The sequence below is a fragment of the Pteropus alecto genome, unplaced genomic scaffold, assembly GCF_000325575.1.
Source record: "Pteropus alecto unplaced genomic scaffold, ASM32557v1 scaffold39, whole genome shotgun sequence".
NCBI lineage: Eukaryota > Metazoa > Chordata > Mammalia > Chiroptera > Pteropodidae > Pteropus > Pteropus alecto.
The window spans coordinates 8,188,546-8,199,509 of record NW_006443568.1 but is presented as its reverse complement, the minus strand read 5'-3'; the positions used below and the strand labels follow the sequence as shown (position 1 = coordinate 8,199,509).

Genomic DNA, 10,964 nt, shown 5'->3' with positions numbered 1-10,964 from the left:
TGGTTACCAGAGGGTAGGGGGTGGATGAGGAGGGGTAAGTAGATGGTTAAAGGGGATCAAATATAGGGTGGTAGGGGGAGGATGAAGTGGGTAAAGGGGATCAAATATATGGTAGCTGAAGGAAACTGGACTTTGGATGGTAAACACATCGTAGAATATACAGATGTCAAATTATAATGTACACCTTAAAATTATATAATTGTATTAACCAATGTTACCCCAATAAACAATAAAAAATAACAAAATAAATTCTAGAAACTAAAAAAAATAAATAAAAATTAAAAAATTAAACATATCCTATAATAGCCACCATTCTTGTGTGTTTCAACTACCTTTTAATGCTCCTTTTCTATTTGAAACTTTTCTATTTGGACTGTCATCATGAACTCATGGCCTTTCACAGATCCTACTTGTTCCAATAACTGTAATAATGACAATAATAAAATAATTATCATGTTATTATTGATGGCGCAGTTGTCACATCTTGGCCATTGAGAGTTTGGTTCCTTTGTCCTATCACCACTGATGATGTTCTTTAAAGCTTTCTGGCAACCTGAGGACATTCTACTCCCATCCAGCCTGATTTTTTCTTTCCCCAAGGTTTGAACTCAGTACCTCCCCCTTGAGTGGGGAACAGTGCCCATCCAATTATCATGTTATTATTGATGGCGCAGTTGTCACATCTTGGCCATTGAGAGTTTGGTTCCTTTGTCCTATCACCACTGATGATGTTCTTTAAAGCTTTCTGGCAACCTGAGGACATTCTACTCCCATCCAGCCTGATTTTTTCTTTCCCCAAGGCTTGAACTCAGTACCTCCCCCTTGAGTGGGGAACAGTACACATGAGCCTTATGAGAGTTGTTGATGGGCAGGGGGCTACTCTACTTTGAGCCCTTCTACTAGTCACTCAGCAAGGAAAACATTTATTTTTTAAGGTTCAAAGGTTACATTTATTTTTCCAATTTAACACAGTATATTGCTATACCTTACATTTCTTACACTGACAGATAAATTGTGGACAGTTTTTTTATACCTTGGAGCAAAGGGCATTAGATTGGCAAAGACATAGGATCTGGGTGTGCCTCTGGGTCAAGAGGGCAGGAACAGAAGGTTCTGCTTTATTCACTTAATCTTCACAACAACCAAATGAGGGAAGCACTGTTGTCATCTCCATTTTACAGATGAGGAAACTGAGCTTCTCGACCTTTTCCAATTCACAGGCACATGTAGAAAATAGTGGTTGTATAGGATGCTGGATTAAACAAATGAGGCTAACAGAGACTGAAGGTGCAGGGTGAACACTAGTTCCAGTTTGCCCAGAACTTTCTCTGTTTTAAAAGCCAAAGTCCTTTGTCCTGGGAACCCCTCCAGTCCCAGTCAAACCCAGATGGTTAGTCACCTTTCAGAGGTGTCAGATTGGGGTCTCTGGCTGCCTAAGCCCAGCCTGCCTGACTGACCTATGGATGAATATCTCCTTGCTCTTGTAAACTTTTAGGGGTGCACCGGTATGCCTGGCCATTGCAGGTGAGGTCACAGAACTAGTAAAAAGAGGAGCAGGATTGAACCCAGCTCTGTGAGACTCCAGACCCCAACTCTTAACTGTGATGTTTTGTTCTTCTCTGCGCACCCATTTGCCCATCCCCTTATCCTTGCCAGCACAGCTTTACCCGCAAACACTCAGTACTTTGGTGCTGTTGTCCCACCAAACTAACAGAGGTAAAATGGGCTTACACATGCTCACTTTGTTCTCAGAAACATTTGCAATTTTAAAGAGTGCCCCAGGAAGAGGAAGTGTGTCCAGGAGGCTAGACAGTAAGAGAGATACACATAAAGGGGTGACAGTGCCCAATCTGGATGTCATGCTAAAAACTCTGGACTTTCCCCACAGCCATGGGGAGCCACTGAAGATTTAGGAGAAGGAGAGTTGCATGATCACTTCCAAGTTTTGAGATGCTCTTGCTGGCAAAGTGAGGGAATATGGACAGGTCAGGGACTGGAGACAGGGTGACCCGTTAGGAAGCTGGAGAAACAATCGAAGTAGCAATGATGTGGGCTTGAACCAAGGCAGAGGGAGTGGGAAATAGAGGGACAGATAAAGCAGAAGTCATAGGAAAGGGGAAGGTTGAAGATATCGTTAATTTATTAATTTTTTATTTATCCAGTCGGTCTTGTTTACTCCACCATATACTTATTTAACAAATATGTTTAGCTTCTGTTAATTGCCAAGAGCTACACTAACCCTGAACTGACTCTAGTTTTGAATCTGACAAGGAGAAACAGGAGTTCCTGAACTCAAGAGCAGAAGCAGACTTCTTCAGTTAGTGTTTGGCCATGCTGAGTTTGTCATTTATGGCCAACTTCAGATATCTCTCTGAGATCTTTAAGGATCAACCATTAAAAACAGCCCCACTTAGAGAAGACACAAATTATATGGTATAATTTGAGGCCTCTCAGGTTTCATCATTAGATATTTATTCTTTTGGGTCAGTCACTGTTGCTGCAAAGGGAAAATCAAGTAATTATTCCATGATATTTTCACTCCCTTGTTCCAAAGCCTTCAATGGTTCCCCATGACCTATAGAAAAAAAGTTTGAGGTCCTTAGAAAGGTTTCTAAACTGGGCACTAGCATGGTTATAATTTTACATTTATCTGTATGAATCTTACTGAAGCCTCTTTCTCTCACTAAACTATAAACTATTATTGTTCATCAATAGTTCATTGCTCGTACCTGGCATGATGCCTGTCACATAGAGGTTGCTTAATAAATATTTGTTAAAAGAGCAATGTGTCTTTTCTCTAGAGTGACTGGAGTAGATAGATGTCAATATTCATGGATTCTATTGTGGCCCCTTTCTTGACTTTCTCGGACTAAGCTCTCTGTGGACTTGAACCCCAGGCCAACCACAGCTGCAACCTGGCTTCCCAGAGGCTCTGAGGCCAGGAATGGGCAAAGGTCAATGGCACTTTAGGCCTGCCCCCAAAACTTCCCAAGACTTTGCTACCAGGGAGTCTGTTTCATATGTACTGCTGAGATGTTAGGACTGAAAGGGCTACAGCAAAATCATGAAGAATGTTTGTCTCTTGTAGTTTTTATGCAACATACATTTCTCCAAGAGTGATGAGGATATTCTGGAGATTACAGCTGCCAAGAGTCAAATGAATGCTACGGGCAATTTGAAGAAGAAGGACTGTTTTGCACTTAAGGAGGCAAAGTCTCAACCATTTGAATGTCTCTGCCTCACTTACCTCTTCCAGTAAACCCAGCACAAATGAGTCTAGTAAGTCAGGCTGGGCCCAAGAAGAAGCCACTGTCATTTGGGTAGCAGGCTCCTGGCAGAGGGCTGAGTGGGACCTGAAATCCCCCCAGCTCCACTCTGAGCCCTGGCTGTGTCTTTCTAGGATGTTAGCATCTTTGTCTAATTCACACGAATTCCTAGAAGGGTGCCTTTTTCTAATTGCACAGACACACCTTATGGGTTCGTGGTGGTGGTAGTCATGGAGGCCCTCTGGGGATAGTGACTAAAAAGCTAAGGTATTTAAAAGAGGCCCCTGCATCCAGCCAAAAGCTGAGTGGGACTCTGGCACCCCTCAGTGGGTTTACAAAGAGTACCTAAAGCCCCCTCAGAGTTCTCTCCCTTGTTCCAATTTCTAGCCTAGTCATTGCCAACTCCCTGCTCAGCCCTGAGGGTGCTGCCTGCCCAAGACTCCTGCCTGCCCTCCTTCCCCACCAGTCCCCTGGGTTACCTTCCAAGCATATCCCGATGCGTCCTAGATACCGTCCAGTGGTTATGAATCAGGCCATAGGCTCTGGTGCAAGAAAAGTTACACTGCCTTATCTTCATTAAATCAACACCAGTTGGTTTCTGAGCCCATTTCCCTCTGCCCTGGTGGTTATTTTAACGTCCTTCTCCTCTTTAGGATGACCCAGGGCCATGAGCAATGACAAGGCTCTAGTGTTTGGTTGTTTATAGGCCCCGTTGATATATTTCTTGGCTTAGCTTATATACTTCTGAGGGGCCAGAGGTTCTGCTGCAACTCTGATCCCAAGGGCTTTGCCAGGCTGGGAGCCTTGTTGATTTGTCTGCGTAATGTCATTTCCTTCTTCTGAATCTAAGTTCCATGAGAGCAGAGACTTGGTTTTTAATTCACCACTGTGTCCCCAGAGCCCAGAAGCTGACATCCAATATTATTGAATCCAATGAATGTCCAAGGACTTCGTGTCTGAAAACCTGTTCCTTCCTGGAGCTGGCCTGGACATGTTTGGAACCCAGCAACCTCTGTCTGCTATCCTGGCTGGGCGAGTCTCCCTTCTCTTATAAGTGCTTCCCCTGGCCCCTTCCAGGGGAGGTCAGAGGACAAAAGCCTGGAGGTGGCTGTTGTTAAGAAGCTGTGGCCTTCCATTTGGCCACGGCCTCCCGCAAGGGAAGGAATCTTTGCTACCTGCTTAGAACAGGGTTTTTAAAAAGAGCACAATACAGCAAGAACACAAATTAACACCTCAAGCGATTCCCCAACTAGTCTTTTTAATTCCTCCCTCCTACTAGTCACTAATTCCCTAGTGGAGATTCTCACCACTTTCCCCAGGACTTCTCTGCCTCAGGCTCCTTCCTGGTCTCCCTGAAAATCCACCTTCTGCAGAGCCAGTGCAGTTTTTCTAAGATGCTAATTGGGTTGCATCGCTGCTCTAGTTAAGACTCTTCAGTGGCTTCCCACAGCTCTCAGCTCAACAAGCAAGCATGGCCTGGCTCCCTCCAGCTTCCCTGGCTCAGGAGCACCTAACATGGCTCCCTGGGGTGTCTCAGCACCTCTGTCCTAACAGAGGTTGCTCCTTCTGCCTGGGACACGCTTCTCCCCATTTTCTTCCTCTTCTAGGTAACTCTCACTTGTACATTAACATTAAGCTGGTGGGACAACCATACAACTACGTGCCTTGTGATGCATTGTAACAGGAAGGACACATGACCACCTGAGAAGTCTTCTTGCTAAAAACTCAAACGTGAATATCATCAAACCTCTAGATCTAACTATCAGCTTACAGGAAATGTGAGGAACAGAGAAACGTGTTAAATGACCACCAAGAAGCAACCAGCCAGATCCTCCAGAAAGCAGGAAATTTTATAGGATGAATGATGTGGTTCCTTTGACAAAGAACAAAGACAAAAAGGGGAGGGAGAGAGGTCTACAAATTAAGAGAGACTTAAGAGACACACCGACCAAATGCAATGTGTAGACCTGGTATAGATACTGGTTTGAATAAACCAACTTTAAAAATAATGAGATAATAAGGGAAATTTAAACATTTGCCCAAAGTCTACCTGGTGATAATAATTACTATTATTTTTTTTAGATTCGATAATGGTATTATCATTGTGTTAGGAAAAGAGTCCTTATCTTTTAGAGATAGATAATAAAGTGTTTATGGGCAAAAGGATATGATCTCTGGAATGTGCTTTAAAATAATCCAATGGGGCTGGAGTTGAGGGTATAGATGAAGTAACATTGGCCATAAGTTCGTAATTGCTGTAGCAATATGAAGGATGGGTACTCTGGGATTTATTACACTATTCTCTCTACTGTTTATGTTCGACAATTTCAATAATAAAAGAAGAGATTAAGCCCACTCACCTCTTCCCAGAAGCCCTTTCACTTTTCTTCATCTGCGTTAGATGCCTCCTTTGGGCTTGTCAAGCCATCTAACATGCTGAACAGCAGTGCAGTGGTTTACCTTCCCCACTTGATGGCAGGGCCTGCCCTGGGTCCCCTGCCTTCTTGGGACATGGTTCTCAGCATGAAGGAATGGATGACTCTTAGTCTTGGTTCATTTGTGGTCAAGCAGCTCCATTCCCAACTAGCAGTTAAGCTCCTTTGATAGCAAAGGCCAACCACTTTATTATACAGGTTTGTGGTCTGCTGAGTGGAGCCACATAAAAACTCAGAGAGCAGATGATTTTTGCCTCTCAGTGACTGGGATGGGGTGAGTTCCCTGGAGAACCCAGTTGCCGGCTTGACTGACATGCTCTGAGGAACCGGCAGAACAGGTGCTATTTTCTACTTCAGAGTCCAAAGGCCTGGCTGGTGCATCTCGTCCGGCAAACCCAGCTCACACCCTGCCGGGTGAAGGAGGAAAAGCCAGAGGAGCCAGATGTCTTGGACGACTGGGAACACCGGGTAACAGGACAGAAAGTTCTGCTCAGGCAAGTGGCCACCAACATCTAGTTAGGAAGCCTGTGGTGTGAACAGCTCCTGGAGAATCCCGTATCTCCTGCGAGGAGAGCCCCAAGGATGAGTCTGCTCAAGCTGCTGATTTTTCTGGCCCAATGGAGAGTCGCAAGGGCTGGACAAGGTAGGCACTAGAAATGCCTGTGATGTCTTTGTTTTGTACTATGAACTCAGGATCAGGGCTGCTGGTAACTTCTCGCAGGAAGTTGAAAGTCTTGCTAAAATAGCAAGGCGGGGAGGTAGGGCAGAGAGGCCAGGTGAGGGGGTTAGTAGGTAGTGGTTGAGCCCGAAGATTTTTTTTTTTTTATATATGCCTATAATAGCCAGGTGAGGGGGTTAGTAGGTAGTGGTTGAGCCTGAAGATTTTTTTTTTTTAATATGCCTATAATACCCAGTCTTCCCAGGTGGTCTCCCATCCAAGTACTAACCAGGCCTGACCCTGCTTAGCTTCTGAGATCCGACTAGATTGGACATGATCGGGGTGGCGTGGCTGTAGACCTGAAGATTTTAAGTGGCGGCAACAGCAAGCCAGGGGAGAGGTACTAATATTGCTAAGAGGCATCCATATATAAGAGCCAGCCACCTGATAAAGGTAGAAGGTGGCAGGAAGATTCCTGAATTCATTTAACAAATATTGGTTGAGGGCCTTCTATGTATCATGAGCTATTCTAGGAACCAGAAAAGAAAAGAAAACAAACAAAGCCCCAGTGTTCATGAAGCATTCCTTCATTTGGGCAGAAAACAAACCAGAAGACTCATGAACAAGTAAGTATACAGTAGATAGCAAATGTTATGGAGAATAATAAAGCAGAATAAAGGGATAAGGAGGGTGGAGGAAGGGGTATTTGTGGGGTGGCTGGACAAGAGCTGTCTAATAAAGTGACATTTGAGCAGACACCTGAAGCAGTAAGGGAAGGAGCCATGTGGACATCTGGAGAAGAACATTCCAGTAAGAGAGGATGGAACATGCACAGGCCCTGAGCAGGACACACAGGTGATGTGTATAGGAGGAGCAAGGAAGCCAGCGTGGCTGGAGCAGAGTGGGTAAGGGGGGTGGTAGAGACGAGGTCAGGAGATCACGGGAGTGGGGGACGAGGTTGGGGGCTGGCGTCAGCTCACGTATAAACTTGCAGTCAAAGATTCAGAGTGACATGGAATATCGTTAGAGGGTTTTGGGCAGTGCTGTGATGTAATCTGCCTTGTATCCATTTAAAAGGACCCTGGGGTTATTGTAATGAGAAGAGGATGTAATGCCATAAAGGCAGGGGGATCAACTCCTCTCAGTTTGTCTGAGACTTTCCTTGTTTTAGCACTGAAATTTCAGGGCCCTGGACACTCCTGCAGTCCTGGGTCGGTCAGTTACCCTAGTAAAGGAGAAGCAGCCAAGCCAGTGGGAAGGCCATTGCCATCATCCAGGGAGAGAGGATGGTGGCTTGGCCTAGGGTGGTAAGAGCAGGAGTGGTGGGAGATGGTCTGATTCTGAACAAGACTTGCTGACAAATGGTGGATGCGAGAGAGGAGGACTTAAGGGTGATTCCAAGATATTAGCCTCACAACTAGAAGGACTGAGTCATCATTTGCTGAGATGCAGGAGGAGGAAATGCAGTTCGATTTGGGATACGTCCAGTTTGAGATGCCTGTTAGATTTCTATGCGGGTAGAGGGGAGTTAGTGGGAGGGCTGGACCTTTGGCTTTCCCTAGGATTCTAGATTGCCCTTTTCTGGCGTCCTTGAATGGAACCTTAGAGATGATCCAGCATGCTTTCTGTAGCTGCAGATACTGCAGATACTGAGGCTGAGAGGGGAAGAATTGGCTCAGGGTTCTGCTCGTTGCTTGCTCCTGTGGAGCTCAGTCGTGGTCAGTCCACTTCCTCAGACCCTACCCAGCAGGAGCTGGGAGGCTTTGGCAAAGTGCCCTCAACAGGAGACCAGAGTGAAATGCCTGAGAAGGACTCAGATCCAAAAGCTATGGCTTAAAGGTAGACACGTCTTTGAGACAAGCCCTGAGAGGATGTCATTCCCCATGAGGGCAATCTGTTTGGGAGAAGGCTGAGGGTGGCAGTCCCCCTTCCACTTTGAGGCAGATACCCAGCTCTCTGGGGTGGGGTGGAGGGTGGTGATGGTGGGGGGACTTGGAGCCCTGCCAGTCTGACTGGAGACTTGAGAATGAGTGAAAGAATTTTCCATTCCTTCGCTCTTTACCTTTTAAATACGTTTGCTTAGAAATCCAAATGCCAATGGGCAACGCCCCAGTCTAGGATCTTAGTGGTTAAAAAGAATCTCTCCTCCCCCGAAATGCACTAAGATGTCATTGCAGCATTGCTTATAATATTAATGAAAAATGTTAACAACAATAATGGAATAGCTAAATAGATTATGATAATATCTCCAGGTGGAAAAGTTTCAAGACAATATAGCAAAATTGAAAACAATAAGTAACATTTCTTAACTGCTTATTATGTGCCACACACTGCTAACATTTTTACATAATGCCCCCACAACAGCCTTATGAAGTAGGGATTATCAAGGAAACTGAGCCTTAGAGAAGTTAAGTAACTAACCCAAGGTTACATATCTAGTTAATTCTGAGTCTAGACCTGAACCCAGGCGGTACAATTTCAATCTGTTTTTAAATAATGCTATGTAATAACAAACGAACACTCAGGAAAATAGCCAAGAAGTGCTAATATTTATTTACTGAATACTTATGATGGGCCATGCTTGTGCTGGTGCTTGATATGTGCTGTCCTTTTAAAGCCTATCTGAAACATAAAATAAAAAAAACTCGTTTGATTTTTACAGTCTCTGTAAGTTGGGTACTATTACCATTACATCCATTTTACAGGTGAGGAAAATGAGACACAACACTTGCTTAAGATTCCACAGCTAGGAAGTGGCAGGACCAAATCCACATGACCGACCTTAAACAGATAGATGGCCAGATATTCCTCTCGCAAAATGAGTTTATTCAGGAACAATAAAGAATTGCAATTCAGGACATGTGGTCTAATGACGAACTACAGCAAGTCCAGAGATCAAAGGACTAGAATATTCTTTTATAGAGGATAGAGGGAGTTCAGAGCAGCTTTTGGAAACAGAGTCCATTAAGTAAACTGGTAGTTGGAAATGTAGTGGCTTTTCACTGGTTGAGTTGTAACAGCCTTTCATCGGCTAAGCGGTTGTCAGGCAAGAAAAAGATCTTCTTTCTTCCTGCTGGAATGGCAGAAAAGCATCTTCCTGTTGGAGATGGAAAATAAGTCTCTTCCTGTTTTGAGATAATTAATGGTGAGTGACAGGGTGTGATAGCACCTCTGCAGACCTTTCCAATTCCAGTTTAAATGTTTTGTTTATTAATCTTCGTAACACTCAGCTGCTTTAGGCATCATGCCCTTTGATGGGTTCTCTTGGAATGGTGGGTTTTACAGGTACTATTTTTTTCTCTTTTCTCCAAACTTTCTGGAATGGATATATCTATAATTTAAAAACAAAATTAAATTTAAAAAGAATTCCACAGTACCTCTAAGTTTTTACAGAATCTGAGTCTGTCTCTTCATGAAGATCAAGAGAACTTTGGGACACCCAATCAGATAGCAATAATCCCTGCTTTGCATAAAATTACAGGTTTCTGCCTCCATCTTCCTTAGCCAAGAGCTTGGGTGGGTGGGGCACCGACTTGCCAACTCCTCTCCTCCTATACATACCCTATGTAACGCTGCGTTATGCTTCAGCTCTTAATTGCACAGAAAGAGACAAATTCTTTCAGTGTAGGTCAGCGTGGTAGAAAAATATTTCCCTCAAGATGGTAAGCCTGCCTCTTGAGGCTGTTGTGAGAAAAAGGCAATCCTGAAGCAAGGGGGGGTCAGTAAATGTTGGTATTAACAAGTGATCTCTCTGTGTTTTGGAGGGCCTTCGTTTACAGAGGAGGAATAATAATGGAGGTGTTTGGGGTTATTGCATAGCGTCAAAAGCACAGGGCTGAAACAAGGACCATGATCAGTTGGTGGTTTGGGCTATACACAGTAACAGACCAAAGTCATGGAATCACAGAACGTTAGAACTTGCAGGGCCTTCAGATAACCTTTGTTATACCCTCATCTAACACCTGAGCAAACAGAGGCTCTTGAAAAGAAAACTTGAGGCTTCAGGGACAGAGTGGCCCAGGAAATGAGCACTCGGCCTGGCTTGTCTACCCAGCTGCCAGGTGCTTCATATGAGATTTCCCTTTTCATCCACACATCTATGTCTTTGTTACTGACATTGTTATCCCCATTTTACAGATAAGGAAATGGAGGCTCAGCTAAGAAAATCTCTTATTCTAGTTGCCATTGCTTGTGTAGAGGAGCCAGGATTCAAAATGAGATTTTTCTTATTCCAAATTTCATGCATGCTCTTTCAAAACAACCCTCTGCCTCAAGCCAGAAAACCTAGGTCTTACCTTTTAATAGTTATGTGACCTTGAGCCTTTATTTCACTATCTATAAAATAGGGATAGTAGCAGAGGAGATATTACATGCGATAGTTCAGTAAGGTCACGCGCATCCATGGTAACGTTCTGTAGAAGTTTATATGGTCCCTTTACTGTGTTGACACCTCATCTGGCGAAAATAATAAGGCTTTATATAGTCATACTGCTGGAATCTTTTACAATTTGAAAATATTCATGTATTCCTTGAGTTTTAAGAAAAGGTACAACAATCTTAGCTGTCATAATTTTTATTATATATTTATAATATATTACATAATAT

At 43.9% G+C, this 10,964-nt stretch overlaps 1 protein-coding gene across 1 annotated transcript in view; it reads left to right on the top strand.

Annotated features, from left to right (window-relative positions):
- Window positions 1-5,971: 5,971 nt before the first annotated feature.
- The window catches only part of SMPDL3B (sphingomyelin phosphodiesterase acid like 3B), a 20,805-nt gene continuing 15,812 nt past the window's right edge, over window positions 5,972-10,964 (top strand). Inside the window, exon 1 of the mRNA XM_006924353.3 lies at window positions 5,972-6,344. Within this exon, the coding sequence (XP_006924415.1) occupies window positions 6,284-6,344 (61 nt within the window). The 5' untranslated portion in view covers window positions 5,972-6,283. The remainder of the gene's footprint in view (window positions 6,345-10,964) is intronic.